Source organism: Photinus pyralis, unplaced genomic scaffold, assembly GCF_008802855.1.
Source record: "Photinus pyralis isolate 1611_PpyrPB1 unplaced genomic scaffold, Ppyr1.3 Ppyr1.4_LG8, whole genome shotgun sequence".
Classification (NCBI taxonomy): Eukaryota; Metazoa; Arthropoda; class Insecta; order Coleoptera; family Lampyridae; genus Photinus; species Photinus pyralis.
This window is the reverse complement of record NW_022170819.1, coordinates 27274943-27298957: the sequence shown is the minus strand read 5'-3', so window position 1 is coordinate 27298957 and position 24015 is coordinate 27274943. Positions and strand designations below refer to the sequence as shown.

Genomic DNA, 24015 nt, shown 5'->3' with positions numbered 1-24015 from the left:
AAATTTAATTAACAATCGGTTCAGTTGTAGAAAAAATATTGTATATAACGCTAGCGCGAAGTTATTTCGCGCATTTGACTGATATTTTGACTCGGCTTCGCCTCGTCAAAATACCTTCAGTCTCAATGCGCGAAATTGAACTTCGCGCTCTTGTTATATAAATAACTATTTTCTACAACTGTCAAAAAGACCTGTCATTTTCTGACGAATTTCGAAACGCGAAGTACTAGATTTCTAAACGGTTAATTAATAAATAAGGCTGCTGTTGACCAAGGGCTCTTGACAACGTGCGCAAAATCGTCAACAGTGAAAAAAAGTATTTCGCGCACGTGACAAAGTTGAACTTAAACAGCAAATTTAATTAACAATCGGTTCAGTTGTAGAAAAAATATTGTATATAACGCTAGCGCGAAGTTACTCGTATTTCGCGCATTTGACTGATATTTTGACTCGGCTTCGCCTCGGCAAAATACCTTTAGTCTCATTGCGCGAAATTAAACTTCGCGCTCTTGTTATATAAATAACTATTTTCTCCTTCGACTTTATTCCACGAAGACCGCTGTGTTTTCAAAAATTACTTTTGTTGATTATTAGGTATAATATATTCTTGTAGTGACGGTGCATTTCAATTTCTACGCAACGTCCTAACCATGCAAATTAAAATCTTAAATTACTTCGAACATGCGATACAATTACCTTGGTATTCATATTAACATAGATATTGCAGATGAATAAATTATTTACCTACTTACTTTTCCATATTGTGTTGATGACCTGTATCTCGAAGATTGCATTTTTTTTACTTTATGGCACTAGTCGAGTTGGAACACTTCATAGATTCATAGGTGCTATCATTGTACTATGTAGGGAATTGGTTTAAAGTAAGCATAGTATGGTCATGTCGTGAAGGGTGAAGGGTCCATTATAACTCAACCTTAACAGTAACAAAAACAAAAGTTTCAAAATCTCAAATAGCTAATCTTACAAGATTTAAAATATAACTAGTAGTGGTTTCGAGTCATCTTCGGATCACAAGATCCAAGATTAAAAGATAAAATGAATTCGAACGACGAATGGATCGACCTACTTCTATTTTGTTCTTTCAAATGCAAATTCCCATTTTCAGTAAAACCAACATGGCTTCACCATTATAAACTCCATTTTCACTCATTGCAGTTAAGAGGGTTTTAACTTGCAAAATGAGAAGTAGTTCCAATTTCTCTTACATGTCATAGACAGTAATCTGGAGATTACGACTATAAGTTTTCTGTGGTAGGTATTTTATGCTGATGAAAGCATTGATGTTGCGCAATGTTGCCAGTATGCGATATGTTGCTAATGTGCTATAAAAAAAGAGATCTCGAATGGACTTAAAAACGACCCCTAAAACCGTTGATGTTATGGATGCAATATCCGACTTGATTGAAAAACATGATATTTTATGGGCCATAACAACTTTTTTTAGCACCGTCAGAAAGTTGAGAAAATTTTACCAAGCTTTTGTTAAAATTATTTGTTGATAGGTATCTTTGAAAATAAATTGTCGCCAACGTATTCTCGAAAACGACATTTTTCGGTTTTTTGGCCATAATTCGCTATTTGTCTACAAGACTTTTTGGAAGGGAAAATTAATCACCATACAGTTTTGCATAAATTTGCCCCAAACGGCTTTGTATCTCTTACGGTTTCCGAGTCCCCATAATGAAAAAAAAACTCACCCTGTAATTTTTTTAATAAATACGTTTGTAGTAACAGCACTTTTTATTTTTTAATCGGGAAGGGGGGGGGGCGAGAGTAATTTTAGTTTTATGAAAAGGGGAGCCATGGTAATAAGTTTGAGAACCACTTGGTTAGGAGATACCTACACTAATTTAAAGTTTCGTGTTTATAATAGTAATTTTTGAAAATAAACTATCATTTACGTTGCTGGACTTGAAAATAAATTGACACAAATAGATTAGGTATACATATAGAAATAATTATCTAAATTTATTTATTTAATCTTTAAATTTTTGCTGAAGTCTGTTTTTTTCAAAAATTAATTAAAAACTAGAAACTTCAACTTGATGTATCTCCTAAAAAACAATGTAATTTGTGGTTCTTTACATTTGTCAACCTTATTCATTTTCTTCCATCTCACTGTTTTGGCCCAACATGACGTGTTAAAATTAATACATACCACATTTCTTTTAATCTTTTAATGCTTAAAGAATGCGCTAAAAGTGTTATTATTTTTACAAATTACTATAAACACGAAACTTTAAATTAGTGTATCTCCTCTAAACTATACAAGTTAGGGGGCCAAATAAAATATCAAATTGAAGGTACTTTTATACACTACAGTTTTTAATAATGGATGATTTTACCTAAGTATTACTGTTGATGAGTTATTTTTAAAAAACCGAAAAAAGTCAGAAATTTTTGCAGATTTTTGACCACAGAAATTTCTTCCGACGTCAGTCGCATTGGAAAGCTTGGATTTTTCTCTCTCTTTACTATTTAAACAAGTTTGAAAAATAAAATCTTCTGCCGGACCTTTTGTAACCATTTAGCATTTTAAGCCTAAACTATACAGCACGATACCAAAAACACTTCCAGTGCTCCACGGTACTTGGTTAGTCAATTACTGTACATTCGTCGAAAGTACTTTCTATTTGTATGTTAGGTAACATGAATTTTATAAATACAATAAACCTACAAAGTGTACATTCAATGGAGAAGTTAATTGGCCTCGATGTGTACTATTATTTAATAATAACGCTTCTAACATTTTAACGAATTACGTACATTATTAAAATGTATTTAAATTAAATTATTATTGGAAGTATACCATGATGCGATATAATTAATTGTCGCAAATTGTTAAGGTTGTAAGTTCTGGTTTGTTTGCAAAAATCATAAAACAGATACCAGTTCAGAGATCTACTATCAAGGCTCTCCGCAAGTATATAGTGTGTACTGTACATGCAAGGCACGTATCTAATTTCATATTTTTCTAAATCCATCGTAGAAATAAATTTGCGTTCGTTTCCTGAACATGTTTTGCATTATCGCAAACACTTTGTGGGCCATGTTCGGATCAATTTGGAGATATTTTGTCGCCAAAAAATCAGTCAGTGGCGAAATAGTTTTGGTAAGCTCCGAAAACCTTAAGTTTCTGCTGTTGTCATTTCAATGTCGATTAGATAACGGGCGCTGCCCAAGGTATAGGAAGAGAGATGGCACTTCTGTACGCATCTGAAGGCGCTACCGTGGTCTGCGTGGACATACAAGAAGAATCCAACAGAAAAACTGCCAGAATGATATCCGATCTGGGATACGGAAAAGCACACGCTTATACGTGGGTATTTTCAAGTTTGGGAATTAGATACACTATAATAATAGACATACAGGTGCGACGTAAGTGATTACGCAAAAGTGATGGATATGTGTCAAGAGGTCGAAAGGACAGTAGGAAATGTTACCATTTTAGTTAATAACGCAGGTATTGCTTTTGTCAACCGACTTTGTGCGATGTCCAAAGAAGAAATTGAACGAAATATCTGCGTTAACGCCTTATCTCACTTTTGGGTGAGTATATATCTGCAATCATTGCCAGTATCGGCTTCATCAATTGTTTCAGATGATAAAAGCTATATTGCCGTCAATGTTAAAAAACAATTATGGTCACATAGTCGCTGTGGGATCGATGAGTAGTTTTGGCGGAGTTCCACTTCTTATTCCGTATAGCGTCTCAAAGTATGCAATTCAAGGTTTAATGGAGAGCTTACGAAAAGAACTGGCTCTGTACGAAAATTGTCAAATCAAAACTACGTTGGCACATCCCCTCTTTGCTGATACGGAAATGGTTAGAAAGGCCAATGCTAATTTGCCTTCTATTTTGCCGCGGACTCACCAAAAGGACGTGGCCACGAGCATAATGAATGCCCAAAGAAATGAAATGGTAGAAGTTACTATTCCTGGTCACTACTTAGCGTTAAGGTGTTTAATAAGGTAAGTTATTCAAACCTGTTTGCTTATGCTTATATGTTGTATTATTTCAGATCACTTCCTCCAAAGTTCTGTGCCTTATTCTACAAATATTTTAAAATCGAGATACAAAATGGCCCTTCTTAATAGCATTAAGCATACAGAAAACGCAGGACTATAGAATGAAAACCTTTTTATAATGCACCGATAACCAACTATCGACCAGCTCTGGGAATTTTTGATTAAACGGTAGTGGTGACGCAAATAACAAATCGTATTCGTATGGTGTATTGTTTTGTGTGTGTGTTCTTAGTTGTTACAGAAGAGTCAAACAAATACAATACGATACGAATACCTACACACAGGATAGGTACTCAGTTTAATTTACTGTCAAATTTAAGTGTTTGTAATAACCCAAGTCCAACCGAAAGACGACTGCGCAACTTAAAACCAAAAATGGTAATGGTAAATGTGGTGTGCTTTTAACATATTATCATTCTGAAATTTGTCAGTGGGCGAGTAATCAGTAATATTATCTACATGAAGTTGAATGTCTTCTAAAATTATACTGCTTTCACTACTCTCAGTCTCTCTCCTTCGATCAGGGGATTTCATCGTACTGATCCACTTCCAGTTGTCAGTGAATTTTTTATATGCTGTATTTTTTAAACAAATCGTGTTTCTTTGAGGAGTGTCGACGAACTTTTCCAGTAGGCTCGATTTAATTGTTCTTGAATCGATCTGATATTCATCCTTGATGCGACTTTTCACTTCATCGAGTGAAAATTAACGTTCTTCAGCATTCTCAAGGAATAGATAAATATCCGCTATTGCCGTCTCAACTGTGGGGTACGCCCTATAGCCTTATTTATACTGTGAAGCCAAACAGCTGTAACGAGGTGCAACAGGAGAAGTACGTCCCAAAATGTTCACTCTTCACGTTTCTAGGCAGCATTCAAAAACATGCCTTTTACCGAGTGCATCTAGACCACATGGACAATGTTTGGTTTTTAATCAGCAGTTATTTCTTCTCCACAAAGGCAGCAATGGTTGAAGCGAAAATAACTATTTCACAACTGATCTGAACACAAGCCTTCCAGAGCTCCGTTGATGGCCGATGAACTGAATCATCTACCCCCCAACTTGCACGGGGTTAATCAGCGGCTATTATAGCCTCATTGCAATATTGTGCTATGAACTTATTTCCTCTTCTAAGTTTTTTAGATAGTCTCTTGTTTTAGCTGATTTACGTAGTCTCAGTTTCCTTACGTTTCACTGTATACGGGTCGGGGTTCCTTCCAGGTCCTTATTGCAAATGAAGCATATATTATAATTTGTCATTTCTGCTTCTGACGCCTTTATTAATGAATAATGTCCACAAACACTGTTACAGTGTTTTACCAGAAATGAGTGAACTTTTAGTTCAACGCCACGCTGCTCATGACCATTTTACGTATGACAAAAAAGTCGGTGTGCAAACTTTGCCTGGTGGCTGGATATTCACAGGTAACATTCTTAGTATTAAGGTTTAAGTTGGTAGAAATTAGTGTGGCAACCCTGCGTCAATCAAAATTCTTCCTTTTTTTCAGAGTGAATGTATGTGTCATTTTAGTATTTTGCCATGAGGGTGAGCTTCATAAGTCGGATTGTAACGAAGAGGAGTTAGTACATTATTATGACATGTACTCAAATTTATTAAGTACATGCAAATTTATAACACGACGGCGAATTTCACTATTCCCAATTTGCTTATGTAGCAAACGAAAAGCTTCTACAGAATTCTAGAGGCAGCATAGCATACTTCATGGAAAGAATACGTCACATCCGCATTCAATCCTTATCGCAGGCGACTAATCTTTTATCGATTTGATAGCACCTTGATATCGCTCTAGAAAATTCGCTACAATAAAATAAAAGAAAGTCATGTAGCTATAAATTTTATTGGTTAAAAATAAAATGTTGTCGAGTGAATTGTTCTAAAATTTATAATAAATTTCCAAGGCTAAAAATTCTCACCTTTATTCGGACCTGCCGTACTAATTTCTACCAATTTAATCATAATACTAGATAAACATAAAATATTTTAGAGTGAGAGTAATCCCAAAAATGAATCAAAAACAGAAAGGGAGTTGAGAATGTGTGAGAAAAGCAATAAATGAAACTACTGGTACTGCTGAAGAAAGGGAAAGTAAAAAAGACAGGAGTTGACAGAGATAGCCACATGGTATGCCTGCCCGCTGTCATTACTATGATGCGTAAAACATCGAGAGAGGGATGAAGAGGAGCATGAGCGAGAGGAGGATGAGAAAATGCAAGAGAGGATAGAAGAGGGGAGCAACCACGAGGGAATAATGGAACCGACGCAAGCAGAAGTAATAGAAGAGCAAAATAATTAAAAAAATTACAAAAGCACGGGAGAAAATGGCATACCAGCAGAGTTATATAACTGGGGAGGAGAAACACAGAAACAGAGACAGTAACGAACGTGATCATAAAGGCGTGGAGAAGAGAACGAATGCCACAGGAATGGCATAACGCAATTGTATGCCTAGTACATAAGAAAGGGAATAGGTGTATGTTGAAAAATTACCGCGGAATATCCCTGCTCGATGTGGCATATAAGATTTTCGCGCGGATATTACGAAACAGGCTAACTGAGCACCAGGAACGAGTCGTGGGGGAATACCAGGGAGGTTTTAAAGAAGTACAACGGACCAGATCTTTACGATGAAAATGCTGCAAAGCACCAGTTACGAACAAAATTTGGGACTACACATACTATTTATTGATTTCCGCCAGGCGTATGACACCATTATCACCAGAAAACTGTACGATGCCCTACAAATCTTCGGAATCCCGACGAAGCTAATCGGAAAGTGAGATTGGAAGGATAGGATTAAGACTAGGCGACGCAATCTCAACGGTGCTGTTTAATTTTGTTCTTGAAGCAATTGTTAGAGAAAGTGGGATGGGAGGGGGCGGAATCATTTATCAAAGAAGACACCAAATAGTGGCTTAAGGAAGGAGCTAGAAAAGATGTTTGGTACACTAGTAAAAACGGCGAGATTGTATGGGCTGGAAGTAAACGAGAATAAAACGAAATACATGGAAATGCGGCAAATGTAGGCACTAGTAATACAGTCGTCAATTTCCAGGCGGGTGAGAGGACATATAATTTCGAAAAAGTCAACAGTTTCAATTACCTTGGAGTCACAATAACGAACACGATGGACGAGAGTGTGGAAATATAAAAAACGGATCACTAGTGGGAGTAGGACGATAAGGGCGATTAGCAATATGTTAAATTCAAAGGAGATATCTCGAGCGGCAAAGCTGAGAATGTACAAAACGATTGTACGACCAACAGTAAGGTACGCAAGTGAACTGTGGGCAATGACAAGTCAGATGGAAGGAAAACTGGGAGTATAGGAGAGGCGGGTGTTAAGAAGAATACTGGGAGGAGTGAACACCGGGATGGTGAGTGGAGACGAAGAACTAATAGAGAAGTACAAGAAGCTTACGGGGACATATCGATAGTGACGTTCATAAGAGCTCAGAGGGTCGAGAGGACACGTCGTTCGAATGGAAGAAAGCAGACACGTAAAAAGAATGTTGGAAGGGGGAGCTGGAGGAAAAAAGAAAATGGGACGGCCAAAAAATAAGTAGCTAGATGCAGTGATCAAAGATGTGAAGAGTGTGGGGGTAGAAGATTGGAAAACCAGAGCAAGAGATAGGGTAAAATATAAAGTAGTGGATAAGATTAAACAAATGTGAAGATTAGGGTAAAGTCAAAAATTTAATGTAATAAGGTAGAAAGAACTAAGCCATGGGACTATAAAACCCGTAGTGCTGAGATATATACATAAAATATCGGCCCTTCAAGGTGAAATGCAATGCGAATGGCAGCTTTCATTTCTGATCACCTGGTATAATGCTATGCATCTGTGTGTTTTGTGTATGTACTCTGTGTTAAGAAAAGAGGAAGTGTTTAAAGTTAGGTTATGAAATACATTTATATTTATATTTAATTTAATTTTATTTATTTCTCCTGTATAATGACAAATCTATTGAAGAACAGCACATTTTTATTAGGACAATTAACAAGCAAAGCGTTAAGAATAAGAAATTCCTCTACTTATAAGGCTGCAGTTATACGGGGGACATCCAATTCGTTTTCGGTTGAAGAAGTTGCACGAACAAAACTCGGTGATAATCAAGTGAGAATACAAGTGCATTACTGCAGTCTTAATTCAAATGATCTTCCCACATTTCACGAAAATAGTAAAGGTTCCCCGTTCACGCCCGGCTACGAAATAGGTGGCGAAGTCATCGAGCTCGGAAAAAATGTCACGAAAAATCAAATAATCTTAGGAGAGAAAGTGGCTGCATTGAACTTGGAGAGAATGGGAGGTTTTGCGGAGGAATGTGTTGTGAGTATGTGGTACTACGAGTGTGTCCCAAGTGTACAGGTGTCGTTTTATAGACTAATGTCGAGGATATGTTTCGATTACCCAGCAATCTTCCGTTAAAAGATGCGGCGATACTTATTAGCGGTCATTCTCTGGCTCTATTGGCGTTCTCGAAGATGACAAAGATAAAAAAGGACGATTATGTTGTTATTTCAGCAGGGAGTGGAGGTCTTGGACTAGCAGCCGTCGACATTGCTGCCAATGTGTATGGTGCAAAGGTGTGAGTAAGTTATGTTTTTAATTCATGTTCATTGTTGCAATTTAGGTAATTGGGGTGGTTGATTCAAGTGATAAAGCGGACCTGCTGAGAGATCGAGGGGCATTTAAAACTGTACAGCCGGACTCAAAGTTACAGCAGCAAGTGCTAAAAGCAGCAGAGAAGAAGAACATTAAGGTTGTATACGATGCCGTCGGTAGTTCCCTAACTGAACCACTAGCCAACTGGTAATCTGTAATGTTGATAAAATGACAAACCTTAAATATTAGTTTTTAGTGTGTCATCAGGGGGCCAAATTTTCTTGGCCGGTTCTCATTTGTACGAATCAATTCCAACACCACCTTTCAACACCAATCTCGCCGTTCTTGATTTAATAGCGATTAAAAATCATGATCTGGAAGCGTACAGGTGCTTAGTTAATGATGTTCTCGATCTTGCAGATCAGGGTTTAATTAGTGCACATGTAAGTGCCAGTTTTGAGTTGGGTGATATTAACAAAGCGATTGAATTTATTCAAGAGAAAAAGTGTACTGGAAAAGTGCTTATTAGAATGTTATAACAGTCCTTAAGTTCTTATTTTATTTATTTTTGTATGTGTACAGTTTGTAATTCAAAAATTAAGGAATAAATGTCAGTAATTTAATTGTATTTATTAAGTAACACAAAACAAAGTAAATACTGTAACAGTATTACCATTAAAAGTATCACAAACCTTTCAATATGTTAATGAGACTATACTAATGCAGATGTCTACATTCAGACTTTACACTAAAAAACATAGTTAACAAAAAATCTAGCAGGTACAATGTTTCCTTATTTGATATAATTGTGCTACCTTGTTACATCACGTTTATCTGTATTACAAACATCAACAAAAACTGCTCTTCCTCCATTGGAAATATCTGCGTAATCGCGTTTGCTGGGAGAACAGAGCCTATTTGTAAAGTGGGTATCCCGTTTCCTGTAAATAAAGAATGATTTTAATATCCATTTTTATGCATCCTACAAAAACTAATATCTGAAACTACATTAATTATAGGCAAACTAAAGGATATGGTATATGGACATGGTGTTACACCACTTATCTTATTAATAGAGATATTTTCGAAAGTTTTAACCACAGGTTCCTGTAGTAAAGGCAAACATATCGCATATTATAACATCAGGTGTGGGCATATACGCAGACTGCGCAACGCTAAGTTTCTTATTTATATAACTTATTTTCCTTTGTACACATAAATAGTCCATTATAACGAGCGATCAGAAATGAGTTGCTGTCGAGTCACCTTTGGAAGGTCAAGTTAAATACGATCTCTCATGTAAACAAAAGTTCCAAAGGTGACTCGAAAGCAACTCATTTTTGATCGCACAGTATAACCTTTTAGGAAGTACTGAGCAGTTCATGGAAAATGCGCTTAAGTTACTCGCCTTATATCGAAAACGTGTCTTTCATTTTTTACTACTCCTCTCCTCCTCTGCTTATTTTACCACCCGCACGTTAGTAACATAGGCACATGAATCTCGTATTGATATATGTATATGACTATGGTTAGTTACACATATATCGGGCGATCAAAAAAGAGTGACCGACAAGTCGCCTTTGGAAGTACAAGTTAAGTACGATTTCCCATGAAAACAAAAACTCCAAAGGTGACTCGCGACGGTCACTCATTTTTTATCGCTATGTATTCTTAGATATAAAAAGTTTAAGTTCTCCAATAATAACTTCGCGTATTGCGGAAACGGAAAGATAGTTTGAGTGCAGTCGATATCAATATAAAGTTCATTGCCCGATCATTTACATACAATAAAAGGTAATCGTACGAGGATTCAAGAATGAGAAGCATCTGATGAAATGAAAGATTTTGAACAAGATGCACGGCCTGAAAGATGATGAATCCGAAAAAATTGAAGAATCGTAAAAATCGAAAGGAATTCGAAAAATCCGAAAAAACGAAATAATCCGTAGAAATTGATGACACCGAATGAACAAAAAAAATGCAAACAGATAACTGATGGATCAAATGATCTAAAGAAATCGAACAATCTAAAAATACAAAAGGCTAGAAATCTTAAAACGGACAATTCCATAGGCGCAAATTTTTTGAGAGCGAATTGTGTTGGGAGCGAATTGTCCAGGCGCGAATGGGCCTACAACCATTGTAGATAGAAGTGGGGATCCACGACCATAAAGAATTAATCTAAAGAACTTACCCTCTTCCTGGTAGTTCCATTTCGTCGACAGTTACGCTTTTAACGTATAAATGATCGTTGCACCAAAGAAGACATAGGGTTCGTGGTTCTAAAACGTTCATATCATACTCCCAATTCAATTCGACTTTCTTCACGTTTCCGCCCAAATCTGACGGATGCGACACTACCATTGTATGAGTTGTACCATGCGCAAGCTTCATATCACCGGACGGCGTTAGATTTATGTGAACGACACCGGATGGGCTGTGCAAGGACGCCTTGAGAAAACCTTGCACCCACGATTCAGCAATCAACGGCTTCGCTAATTCAATGCTAATTCGATATAAACGATCTGAAAAAAATGCACAATTAGTTACGTGGAAATCTCAAGAATATGCTAAAACGCACGACAGTAAGGTTGCTCTTTGCCGGTAATCGTGTAGAATTTCGTTCCGATGGTTTCATGAAATTTGTTTGTTTGAGGGGTTACTTCATTTTCCAAATGAGGGCTTGCGTCAAGGTGGTAGCCCATCACAGCACAGTTTCCCGCGCCGGATTTGCATGTGAAGCACTTACCGGAAACAAAATGTTGGTAGCTTGGACATTGATGCGCTGGAAGCATTTAAATGAATCTAATTAACCTTCCCATAATCTTTACCTACCAATGTAAGGGCACTGTGAGTTAATGCTCTCAGTAAACAATTTAATCGCTCTTATATGATTACAAGCGACAAGAACTCGTGACGCTTCCTCTAACCCTTCCCTGTAAAAGCGAAGAATGTATTTCGTATATTAAAAAAATAACATTACCTACTTTATAAGAGTTAATGGAATGAGAGGCGTTTGTGTTATGTCACATCCGGGTTGTTCTTTACCGCTATTGGGATAGAAATCGACGTGCCCACATGACTGCGACATACCATACCCTATACAAATCGATCATTACACAAACAGCGTTTAGGTGACATGTTCAATGTACGCACCCAAAAAAATTATTCCTTTCCCATCTGTATGGATCACATCAACCAATTGTGCATCGGTCGGATCTAGGCGGACATGTGAAGGCATTCCCTGAAAGACAATTGCTAGTTAATAAAATTACGTATGCTAATACAAGATTAGATGATTCTTACTTATGGTAGGTTGAGTAGGATGATCTATGACACAGTTTGTTATTTCAAAGAGTTTATTAAACTAATTATTTATCACTTTGCCGCATAATGCAACTTACCTGAAAATATGGTTCAGCGGGATCCAAGCCAGTAATTCTGCCCAAACCGGGTACCATCGATCCAGCATAACCTGCAGTGTGCGCACCTAAAGAATGCCCTATAATGTGTATGTCTGCAGGATCTACTGCGTAATTCTTCTACAATTTTATTTGAAGATTAATTCCTGAAGATCCCATCACTGTATACATACCATGAGGAAATTAATAAAGTATCCCAATTCCAGGCCGACCAATCGTGTGTTAGCAGTAGCTTGGGTGTACAAAGGAAGACTTCCGCCAGCCCAATCCACAATGATCACATTTAAGTCTTCTCCCTTCAGAAGTTCATCTTTCATATCACCCACCTAAAATTCACGCCCTTAACACATCAAACTTTATTTGCTTTTGTCCCTCTTCTTACCCAGTTCGATAAGGGTGTATCGATAAAGCCATGAATGATAAATTTGATTTTCTTCTTTAAATCTAAACTTGATTTCTTTAAGTTTTCATCGAGGGCTCTCAGCGTTTCACTCTAAAAATAGTTAAATACAGCACGGGTCAATGTATTGCTGTATCTTACCGTATTAGGATTGGCTCTTGTATATAAAATAAATTTAGTATTTATCACAGATCTGGGCAAAGGAAATACGTTAAATGGACGGTAGATTAGATGATACCAACTTCTTGTTATGTTAAGACAGCCCAATTCGTCATAGCATCTTGTTTCATTTTCAACTTAAAAAAAATTGTTACAGTTAGGGATATATTGTTATATAGATATATAGATATTGCTGTGTAAACAATGTTGGGACGTTGTAGTTTGTGTTGATGTAAATGATGTATTTCTTGGAATTGTTAGATTAAGGAATTTTTGTACTTGCATTTTATTGGTTATGAAGGTGCTCATTAATGCGAATGTGACAGATTCAATGTGATTTATTAAGCTTTTCGCTTATTTGAGAAAGATAAAGGTAATTGTTAGAAGTATCGTGACAATTTTCATTATTTCTGGCGCGCGAGGAGGATTTTTTAGTGAAATGTTAAGTTGCTTGAACTGTAAAAATAGAGATATTCTTGAAGATTCGAAATGTTTCCAATACAAATAAAATTCGGATAGGGGGTCGGTTTGGAAAAGTTGGTCACGTACAACGGTTTGGGAGCGCGACTTTAAATACCGTCACTCAACTGACGCGCCCCTAAAACGGGCTCGGAAAATTTCGATCTGGGCGAAATTTTGTATCTGGGTAAAGCTGCCGTACACGCGCGATTGGCCAAAACGTATTTTTCATGCATGGCTTTCGACACGTACAAAAACATTTTTGAAAAAGCCGCACTTCTAGTAAAGTAATAAATTTTCGATTAATTTGCGCGAACTCAATTTTTAACGCAGTAGTCGATCCTATCTTGAATCGTCACCTCCAAAGGAAACACTGGACCCTTCGTTTGGAAAGAATGTTTGGTGTCATTTACCAACTAATTTGTTGACGCTGTATACACGTCATTTCGTGGGAACGTGTCGTTTTTATTGGTCTATTTATTTCTGGGAATTACCATTCATGTAAATATCTCTACTGATGTATATTTACCCGTGTGTTCAATTAATTTATTCACTTTTTTTTATTTCTAGTTATTATTTACGTTTTCGAAGTAATAATAATAATAATAAGGTCTTTATTAGATGACGATCTAAAGGGCGAAGTTCACCTAGGGGCAACATCGCCACCAAGTGTTCTTCCACTTAACCCATAACATAACTTCAATTTAAATGTTTATAATTTCGATGGACACACACACAAAAAGACAATACTGTGAAAAAAAAGTTAATTAATAAGTAACTTGAGAATGGGACACTTTACTCGTTCAAAAGAATGTGACGTAGTGCTGATTTAAACCTGGACACTGTAAGCTTTTTAATATTCGATGGAATCGCATTGTAGACAGTGGTAATTCTATCTGAAAAAGATTTGTTGAACATCTCTGAACTATGAAAAGGGATAGTAATGAGATCCTTTCGTCTGATATTTACATTATGAACGTCAGTTCGAAAGGTGATTTTATTATAAAGATACGGTGGTGTTTTAAAAAATATTATTTTGTGATACAAAATCGCCGCGTGAAGGAGTCGACTTTTTTCCATATCAAGCCAGGATATTGATTTTAATTTATGCGAAACGCTTTGAAATTTACGTATGCAATAAATCAATCTTAAGCAAGAATTCTGAATTACCTGCAACCTGCAGTAAGTTGTATATTAACGGACACAGAGAAGAGAAGGCACGTACGTTTCGTTAGCAAGTATTCAAAAGCTCTTTGCAAAGTAAACAGTGGGCATCGGTTTCAAAATAAGTTAATTAGGTATAATTTTTTTAACAATTCAGAGCTCTAGGGGTATGTATGTACATGATTTCGATGTCCCGATAGAACCGCAAGAATATTGGGAAACGGTTTTCAAATTCCCGGTTAGCTTTGGCACACCCATGGGTTCTTCGATCTGTTAAAACCCCTTGTCAATTCTCGTACTGCTTCCACGTTTCCTGGCACCACCTGTAAATGATCATAGGGTGGATATTATTTCGTATTATTCGAACTGTCGTCGAACCGTTGGCGATCACCTGTAATTTACCGTAGGATATTTGTTTACAAATTGATCCAGATTCTTTGCGTAGAAATTTGGTGTACGATAGCGAATTTGTTGCAAATACGGACTGCAGCCATTGAATATAATATTTCGAGGTGAATTTCAACAATAAACATTCTTGACGTCCCCGTTTAAATGGCCGTGTTACAACCTTCATCAAAGGGGCCATTTATTTTCGGAGACCAAGGATGCTGTATACACTCTCCTTCATTTAGATCAACCGAGAGGACAATCAGTACTTCAAGTTTGAAAGACCAAAGTATACCACCATTATTTTTTTGCTATTATTACGAAGGGGTGTAAATGAAAGCAAATCATTTTTTTTAACATTTATGTGAATACATATTTTGAAATTTAGATATATTGTCTTTATTTGCTATCAGGTGGTCTGAAGCAGAGGTACGAGGCATAATTATGAGTACGCATCGTTATGATTGGTTGTTGATTTTTACTATGTATCAATGGGGGTTTACAGTATAGTTGAATTCCGCAGTTCTAATTTAATAAGCGTGTACCCGAAACCATAAAACATTTTTTTGGACAGTAAAAGTTTATTTAAAAATAGAGGCTGATTAGCAAATAAATAATGAACATGTGCGGTTTTAAAGGTTTATTCAAAACGATATGATTGTGGCGGGCTCTGTGACGTAATAAGCCCGACCAATCAGCTTCTAGAACCATTCAGATGACGTAACGACTTGGCAATATTGCAGGAGAATGGCATTTATAATTTGCGTCATCTGTCACAGGCACTTGTCACTTTCGTGCTAGATGCAGTTAAACATCCCTCTCAAAACGTCAAATGTGACAAACGTCAGACCCTCGCGTAAGGTTGCCAGGTCACTTCTACGTGATTGGTTGTAGGTTTGTGACGTATTTAGTCTGAAGCGTTTCAAATTCAGACTTAAAACACAGCTTTTCAATGATTTATTTTGGGTTTATTTTACTCGCAAATAAAAATTGAGGACACACGGGTCTTTTTATTTTTAATGTACTTTGTGGATCAGAAATAAAAAATGAAGGCGGGATGACCCCATTATGGTTGCGACTAAATAAATGGATTTAAAACCAAAATTTAAAATTTAAAAGTGGTATCAGAAGTGGGATTTAAAACAGCACGTCACACGACAGCACAATGAACCTTTTTCCCCCGAGTTTCTATAAGACTTTGTCAAACATGATAGTCAATGCTATCCAGGCAGCAGTAAGAACAGTAGCAACTAACGTCACTCCACACGAGACAAACCAGAATGTACCAGGTCTGTACACCAACGTTTCAATGAAACCGCCTGCATTTTCCAATACGGGTCTAACGAACAGCTGCAACTTGCGAAGATTCCGGACCACGAACATGGTAATTATGAATGATGCACCTTGTGGACATGAGCACAGAACTGAACAACTTTTGGTTAGTCCCCAGTCCTCCGAAGACCTTTTGTACACTGATATAAAGAAAACGCTTATTGATCACTTCGATCGAATCAAAAACAAGTACGCAGAAAGTGTCAAATTCCGACAGCAAGCAGAACCATGAGCCTTACTGAGTAAGAAATAATAAACATCAACTACAACGACAATTCAAGCACGTTCAATTGATTTTATAATTTGTAAGGTAAGGGTTTTACCAATTCCAGAATGAAGAATTGGAAGCTGATGATTTTTATGGATTCGTAATTTTCTCTCTACATAGAACCTAAACACACTTTCCCTCTAAAATATTTGACCATGACGGATTAAGCATTATAAATCCTATCCTGTGCCGCGAAGGGCACCACCCGGTATACGTTTGTTTTCGATATCTTCAACGCCTCTGGTCGGCTGAATGACATTCGCTCATACTTAATCTTTTCCAACGGAATATTTTAAGGTAAGGCCCATATTGAATTTCATGCACTTGGGTTCGGAGATGTCAAAAGAGCCTTCTAAATTGTTTGACTTGCATTGCCAATTCACGAACCTACAAATTTAATCAAGAATCCACCTGCAAAATTGGATCGTAATCGGTCCATTCGTTTTCGAGATATCGTGGTAACGAACAGATGGGCAGGCACCGCAAAAGTATGAACTAGCTAGGAGCTCGTTAATAATCATGCAAAAATATATATCAAACGTCCTTTTGGCGGTAATAACTATAGCACTTGATTGAAGGAATTTGGATCTGGTACAAAAAACAAATTGCATGGAATGCAGAGAGAAAATAAATACTTCGCCACAAAATCATATAGGATGGTTCTTTCAAAATGTAACATTGAAGGTAGGGTCCTTTGAATTTTGGTGCGCTAATCGCCCTTACAAGGTAATGCAATATTGAAGAAACCTGAATTTATTTTTACCTTACCCCACACCAGTTTAGTTACCCAGAGGCATGCTAAATCCAGATTAGCGGTCCCTCCCCAATGGACCGTCAAGGTCTGTGAATGTGTTAATCTTTTTTCCCCCGATCTCAAAACTACAGCTGCTGAGTGAATCATCATGATTACTTTAAAAACAGAATCTACCGTTTACGGTATGAGCAAATTTAGTCTGAATTAAAATATAATACTTACATGGTAACCAAGGAATATGAAATTCTAACCGGTCAGCCCTGGCCCATCCGAACGGATCGATGGATGCACCAGAAATCGCTTTTATGGCATAAATGATCACATACAGTTGCACGAGGAGCATTTTCTTCACTTATAATATCACATTCCGTTCTCTAACTTTTCTGGCTGCTGTAACGAAATCAATCAGTTACAAAAATCGCAAAGTACTGATAGCGCAAGTCAAGGGTCAAGCTAAATAAATAAGACAATTAAAAATGATATTAACTTTAAAAGTGGAAGAAGCGACCAACATAACTGACCCAGACGGCAGATTAAGTAAACATTCACTGCACACTGATGCAAGGTAAATGATACGTTGTATCTCGAAGAGTAGATTACCATTTCTCTCACGCTTACCGTTCGCCGCTCGCTCGCCGCCGTCGACAGTTACACAAGTTAAAAAACGTTATGTTATGCAAGGAAGAAATTCAATGAAGAAAGCTTTCTCTAAATAGTATGGGCCCTAATTAAAAGATTGCAATCGACGCAAATTTCCGGATTCCGTTCGATCAAAACTACGGAATTTGTTTATGTAGGCGCGCGTATATCAATACATCAGGTGCTATAACATATTAACCTTATATAATATGGTCTTGGCAGTGAAACGCCTAATTAATCCAACGTCCTTGCAGGCCTACATTTCTTTCTTAATGCGTAGCATTTCGAAATCATTTGATGTTTTCAATTATGTTGCACGGTGCAGTGAGACGAAGCAAGAAAAATGTCTTCAAATTTCCACATAATTGAAATGCAAATGGAAACATCAAACACAAACGTGCAATTAACATCATTTTTAATTGCAAGTGTAATGTTATGCGTAAGCTAAGTGCCTTTGTCCAATCTAATCAAAGCTGACGAATTATAATGCAAAACTGTGTTCTTGTTTAATGAATATTCAGATTTTTAATTAGCATGTAAATGACTGTAATTTTCCATAAAAGTGCCAAATTTTGACAGCCTTTTTGTTTTTTTTTCAATGAGCAGTGTGTCTCTTTTATTGTGCTGGAATCTTTGGCGACCTCTTTGATCACTTGGACCTGTAGCGCGGAGACTAGAAGGAATGGATGAGCTACAGAATTACCAAGATCGCGATCCAGAAGAGCTGGTGTATATTTCAAAAATACAGGTTAGAATGAGTAGGCTAAGTGTCTCCTCTTTAACACTGAAATAATAATAATTGACTTTATTCCCATACATAATGTTATACAGGTGCATTCACTACATGAGAGTAATATAAATTTTTAAAAAACATTTTTTTAAGATATCTACAAGAAAAAACAAGAGGAAAAAGAAACAGAAAGAATGTGAATTTTTAACATTAAAAAAAACTTAAAGTAGATAAAGTGATCATTTTAACTGCAATGGTAGATAATGTGAAACAAATTATTGTGCATTCCAATTACATATGTTATTGTTATGAAATATAGAACGCGGAGCACGATATAAAATGAAGTTCAGAACAGAATACAATATTGTTTCCATGGAAACGACGAGAGAACCTAAGCTTTCTATTTTGAAGTTTAAATTAAATACCTACAGAATTTTCAGAAGTTTTATAGTGATTTCTATGGCTTCTGGAATAACAAAAAGTGTTGTATTATACAGATATAGTTGATGTAATACAAGAGAAGCATGCGAGCAGCCACAAGGTTAAGTGTTATTGTCTTCTAGCTAGTTGTGCTGTATATAAAGTGAGTTTTTTTTGTTTCTCTGAAAAATATGCCACATTCGTGTGTGGTTGATGTAGTCTTTCGTCACAATCGGAAAACTCTATTCTTACCATTAAATAATAAATCGGACTCAACATGGTGTATCTCCAATAATTCAACTTCTGTAATAATTGGAGACCTCAGTTATTTTTTCATCATCATGAAAAAACTGTTTGCTAAGCGGACCAAAAGAAATAATTTATCGTAATGCCCCATAGATGCTGATTCATTAGTTTAAAAATCAATTCCAACTGCCATTTTTGACCGGACAACAGAAATGGTCCAAATTTATGCAAACTTCATTTTTCTGTACTGGAAACAGCACTGTCGAGGGGTTTGTGCATCGGTTCTTCAAAAGATAAGTTTGCGTTTTTTTAACGTAACAACTTTAGGAACAGGGCTACATATAGTGGGGTCGGCGACAACTGGGTGCCATCCTCGAGAATCTTATATTAACCTGGAGATGTGTCAGTATTTTTGCCTATCTCCTTCTACAGTTTTGGTCCGATTGTTTTCAAATTAATGTCGTTGGAAAGGTCTTGTAAACACGCACAACTCCTGCGGGAATTTTTTCTTAGGGGCGAAATTAGCCACCTTTTGTAAAGCGCGCGTCTTCGAGGGGTGGTAGTCGACTTTGTCGGAAGTCGGAAGCGGTACCCACAAAGGGAAAGTGATTGCCCCCAACGAGATCTTACTGATGGTGGAGTCAAAACTTCAAACGCGAATTGTACAGGCCGTCGAAAAGGGGTACCGACAAAGGGAATGTGGTAACCCTCGACAAGATCTGATGGATTGTGGAGTCAAAACTGGCTAATAGAATACTGATCTGTCACACAAAAATGCGCTGAAATCCCTTCGATCTCACACGAGGACTTTGGTAATTTTTGACCAATTTCTAAGGGGTCATACAATGTTACAGCAAACCAATTTTTTGTGACATGTATTTAGCACGCCGAAAAAGTTACGATTACAATTTACCCGATTCGTTATTTTTAGCGCATTTCCACAAAAATTTAAAAAAAATGCGCTATTGTGGCCACTTTGTCCGTCCGTCCGTCCGTCCGTCCGTCCGTCCGCTAACTTTGCGACGCTACTAGTTTTTTATCTTAAGAGCTATTGTTCTACTTTTTTTCGCTATTTGGTTCGTTATGGTGTCGAGTCTTGTACCAAGGAAGGAATTTTTTCTGTACCGCTTACAAAAAATGTTATTGTAAAAAAAACAAAAAACCGTTTTTTACATGTTCCATAATTTTACACTTTTGCCGTTTATTAACGATCCTAGAGATCGTTTATAATTTTGCATTGCTATCTGTCGCCTGCCGGTTGGTCTCTCCGTCTGTTCCTTTGTCTGTCTGTCCATCTATCTGTCCGTGTGAACGATAACTTTGTTTAGAAATGTTCGATCGCTTTTACATCTCCGTTAGTTATGAACTGAATTGCATGAAATTCAATATGGGCATAGCTTTAGCCATATAATACGCAATGCCAAAAGTTGAATCGAATCGATTCAAAATTCACAGTGCCCTTTTCGCATCTCGACCATTTATAAACCGAATTGCAAACTTTTTTACTTATAAAAGTATTTGAATGAAATTTGATACATAGCACTTGGAATAAAGGAAAATCAACCGCCAATTTCAAAATTTGGTTTTGCGCATGCGCAGTGCCAACTTTTTTATTTATGGAAGAATTTAAACGAAATTTGATACATAGGCACTTGGGATAAAGGAAAATCAAACGCCAATTTCAAAATTTGGTTTTGCGCATGCGCAGTGCCAACTTTTTTATTTATGGAAGAATTTAAACGAAATTTGATACATAGGCACTTGGGATAAAGGTAAAATCAAACGCCAATTTCAAAATTTGGTTTTGCGCATGCGCAGTGCCAACTTTTTTATTTATGGAAGAATTTAAACGAAATTTGATACATAGGCACTTCGAATAAAGGAAAATCAAACGCCAATTTCAAAATTTGGTTTTGCGCATGCGCAGTGCCAACTTTTTTATTTATGGAAGAATTTAAACGAAATTTGATACATAGGCACTTGGGATAAAGGAAAATCAAACGCCAATTTCAAAATTTGGTTTTGCGCATGCGCAGTGCCAACTTTTTTATTTATGGAAGAATTTAAACGAAATTTGATACATAGGCACTTGGGATAAAGGAAAATCAAACGCCAGTTTCAAAATTTGGCTTTGCGCATGCGCAGTGCCAACTTTTTTTATTTATGGAAGAATTTAAATAAAATGTGATACATAGGCACAATAAAGGAAAATCTAGCGCTAGTTTCAAAATTTTATTTTGCGAATGCGCAGTGCCAACTTTTTTATCTATGGAACTATTTAAGTGAAATTTGATACTTAGGCGCTTGGAACAAAGGAAAATCTAACATTAGTTTCAAAATTTAGGTTTGCGCATGCGCAGTTCCAACTTTCTTATTTAGAAAAGCATTGAAATGAAATTCTTCTTATAAACTGAAATTGAAGTAGCACGTCAAAAATGGATTGCCCATGTGCAACGCTATCTTTCATATTTGTGGCGGGATTTTTACGATTTTAACAGAAGTTGCATCTTACAAATGGGAAATGAATGCAAGTGGAAATGCGCTTTATGTAAATCGTTTACGATTACTTTTTAACTTGTTAAGTTTAGTAAGAAGCTAGTACAGCTCACATACACCCTGTATAGTGGGGAACCAACCATAGTGTGGCGGTTCAGGTTCTAAAAGAAACGGTGCACTCCTTGGCACACCTTTCTAATTTGGAAGTCACCCTGGATAGGTGATAGAACTTAGGATGGTAGATTGGGTATTGTATATTATACAGGAAAGATTTGGTCATATGAGGGAGCCTATGGTATGACATACCCTTTTGCGGTGAGTCAAATTCAGTCAGAGCTGTGTCATCAGGAAACTGCCTCTTTAAAACAAATTAATGAAACAAAAAAGTTTTTACTTGCATACTGATAAGGTTGGGTTGGTACTAGGTAAAAAAATCCAACTTCATTGAAAACCAGTCAAACACTCGACGATCAAAGCCACGTCGTTTGATTTAATCGGGATTCTGGTGAATGAATTTTGAGTTCAAAATCTTAATTTTCTCATAAATTTTGTTGGTGAAATGTCAAACCGTTGGTTCTTTGATCAACACAGGTAAACATTGAATTTGTAGCTTACGTTGTTTGTCTGGGTACAATATGACAATTTCCCAAAGTACAGTTAGTCATTGAGTTGAATATTGTATTGTTGTGCCCGAGGTTGTGCCACAATGTTTTACAGCTTTAGAGGTGTCCCTGAACGATTTCCTGTTTTTGGAATCACTTCACCATCAAAAGGGGTAGTTAAGCTCTGGTTTTGAGAATTTCTTCGAGGTCGTATACTAGTCTTGTCAAGGAAGATGGTGTTAACGATTTAATAAAGGAAGACAAATAAGTTACATATAAGTTCGTTTGCCCGAAGTAAATTGCAAAAACCTAACGAAATCGTCGCATCCTACTCCATCGTTGCTACCTCGCACACTGACTGGTCGTCGCTTCACTGACACTTGGCCCGTATGAATAAAAGTAAGCAAATGCTTATACTTGCAAAATTCAAAGTAAATACTCGTAAGTGCTCCTTCGCACTGGGCGACTTAGCAGCGCTTCTAAGCAGAAGGGCAGGACGCAGTGCAGCGCTGCTAAACCATGCTAAACAGACCAGTATGAAGGGGCAGTTACGAGTATTTACTTTGAATTTTGCAAGTATAAGCATTTACTTACTTTTATTCATACGGGTCAGTGTCAAAGTTTTCTATCATTAGCAAATTCTCCAAAACGCAGTAATAACGTCATTTTTACTTTTCAAAAAATCAAGTAACAGTTTCGTGGTAAGGTAAGCGATTGCAGTCGCCACAGTTGCAGCTTTCAAAGTAGGGATTACACCCTCAGATCGGAATTACCGTTTTGCATAGTAATTCAAGAGAATGTCGATGAGTATTTCCTTTAATAGTGAAATTTTGAAAATAGGTAAATAATAATATCCTGGCCTACTTAAGTTCTTGTGGTATAATTAAATCTTACACTACAAAAGACAAGCCTCACATGAGTGGTATAGCCTGGCCTGGAACATTATTTTGCCGAAGCCTTTCTCCAAAAACTTCACTTCATTAAACAAAACTTTAAAAAAACAGCTTATTAGTTAATACCAATAATTACGTACTTAGCTAATATTTGAAACACGAAACACATTTGTAAACCCTACTATTCTTACACTATTGCCGTATCAAGTTTAATTATTTACGATCTACATTAAGTAAATTTGGCATTAAAGTTTCATTAGTTGGCTGATGCGTAATTATTGTACGTTTACCTCAGATATATAAATATTAGAATTTGGAGGGGAATGCAATCTATAACTAATTACATACCTATTGCCAACTGCTTATCTGCTTGAGAAATAAGTAAATATTGACTTCATAAAATCACAATTAAAAGTCTTACTACTGTCCTTGCTAAATTATTGTGTGACTTTTGGAAAAAAGGTTGATCAATCATAATCGTGATTCGCGGCTATAAAGAATTTTGTTCTTTTATCTGTCTAGACGAGAAAAAAGTTACACTCAGAAAGACGCTAACGTACTACGTGGTTTATTTTGCAATTGGTGTATAAGGGCGTATACCGTACGTATGGTCTGCGTTGCTATTTATCGTAACTAAAATGGCACGCGTTTTTTAACTGCATAGGTACTATTTGTTAAAATTACGAAACATTAGTAAGAGGTTGCTTGTTTAATTTCTCACGGCCTTTTTTTCAGAGCATAACCTTGTTTATTTTTGAATTTGATTTCGTTTTGGGGTCCCAGTATTTAAACAAAGAGTAGAACAATTTGAAATCTCACAAATTATTATGGATTTGAGGATCGTACAATGCAATTTTAACCCATGGATGTTGTAGAGTAAAACCGAGGCTTGACATTGTACCTACTGGTAAACATTTGCAACTGGGATTTACTGGGAGGCTGTGGGGTCGTATTACTCAATCTTGTGAA

General features: G+C 36.7%; 3 protein-coding genes across 4 annotated transcripts; 2 read left to right on the top strand and 1 right to left on the bottom strand.

Moving 5' to 3' along the window:
* Positions 1 to 2889: 2889 nt before the first annotated feature.
* Positions 2890 to 4421, top strand: LOC116179174 (short-chain dehydrogenase/reductase family 16C member 6-like). 2 transcript variants are annotated; one of them, XM_031498890.1, is made up of 6 exons: positions 2890 to 2951; positions 3011 to 3133; positions 3186 to 3340; positions 3393 to 3570; positions 3623 to 3993; positions 4044 to 4421. In XM_031498890.1, exons 2-6 carry the CDS (start codon positions 3038 to 3040, stop codon positions 4114 to 4116), a joined length of 873 nt encoding a protein of 290 aa, XP_031354750.1. In that variant the 5' UTR covers positions 2890 to 2951; positions 3011 to 3037; the 3' UTR covers positions 4117 to 4421. The 2 variants fall into 2 exon arrangements, with proteins under 2 accessions (XP_031354750.1, XP_031354748.1); XM_031498888.1 differs by having other exon boundaries at positions 2943 to 3133.
* A 3519-nt stretch (positions 4422 to 7940) lies between these two features.
* On the top strand, positions 7941 to 9298 carry LOC116178358 (quinone oxidoreductase-like protein 2). The gene is made up of 4 exons (XM_031497827.1): positions 7941 to 8399; positions 8453 to 8656; positions 8704 to 8882; positions 8932 to 9298. Exons 1-4 carry the CDS (start codon positions 8025 to 8027, stop codon positions 9212 to 9214), a joined length of 1041 nt encoding a protein of 346 aa, XP_031353687.1. The 5' UTR covers positions 7941 to 8024; the 3' UTR covers positions 9215 to 9298.
* LOC116178357 (pancreatic triacylglycerol lipase-like) lies at positions 9285 to 17605 on the bottom strand. The gene is made up of 12 exons (XM_031497826.1): positions 17508 to 17605; positions 17243 to 17410; positions 12639 to 12793; positions 12480 to 12590; positions 12271 to 12423; positions 12080 to 12217; positions 11832 to 11919; positions 11663 to 11774; positions 11511 to 11611; positions 11257 to 11460; positions 10870 to 11200; positions 9285 to 9616 (listed from the first exon to the last, which is right to left on the bottom strand). Exons 2-12 carry the CDS (start codon positions 17361 to 17363, stop codon positions 9487 to 9489), a joined length of 1644 nt encoding a protein of 547 aa, XP_031353686.1. The 5' UTR covers positions 17364 to 17410; positions 17508 to 17605; the 3' UTR covers positions 9285 to 9486.
* Positions 17606 to 24015: the final 6410 nt, after the last annotated feature.

Bases quoted from the DNA above. Each gene is read 5' to 3' on its own strand.
- LOC116178358 (XM_031497827.1), top strand. From the start codon at position 8,025: ATGACAAATCTATTGAAGAACAGCACATTTTTATTAGGACAATTAACA. The intron at 8,400-8,452 runs GTGAGTATGTGG...GTCGTTTTATAG, and splicing joins GTTTTGCGGAGGAATGTGTT to ACTAATGTCGAGGATATGTT. The intron at 8,883-8,931 runs GTAATCTGTAAT...ATTAGTTTTTAG, and splicing joins ACTGAACCACTAGCCAACTG to TGTGTCATCAGGGGGCCAAA.
- LOC116179174 (XM_031498890.1), top strand. From the start codon at position 3,038: ATGTTTTGCATTATCGCAAACACTTTGTGGGCCATGTTCGGATCAATT. The intron at 3,341-3,392 runs GTGGGTATTTTC...ATAGACATACAG, and splicing joins GGAAAAGCACACGCTTATAC to GTGCGACGTAAGTGATTACG. The intron at 3,571-3,622 runs GTGAGTATATAT...CAATTGTTTCAG, and splicing joins ACGCCTTATCTCACTTTTGG to ATGATAAAAGCTATATTGCC.
- LOC116178357 (XM_031497826.1), bottom strand. From the start codon at position 17,363: ATGCTCCTCGTGCAACTGTATGTGATCATTTATGCCATAAAAGCGATT. The intron at 11,461-11,510 runs GTAGGTAAAGAT...AAATGCTTCCAG, and splicing joins CTCACAGTGCCCTTACATTG to CGCATCAATGTCCAAGCTAC. The intron at 9,617-10,869 runs GTAAGTTCTTTA...CTTTATTTACAG, and splicing joins ATGGAACTACCAGGAAGAGG to GAAACGGGATACCCACTTTA.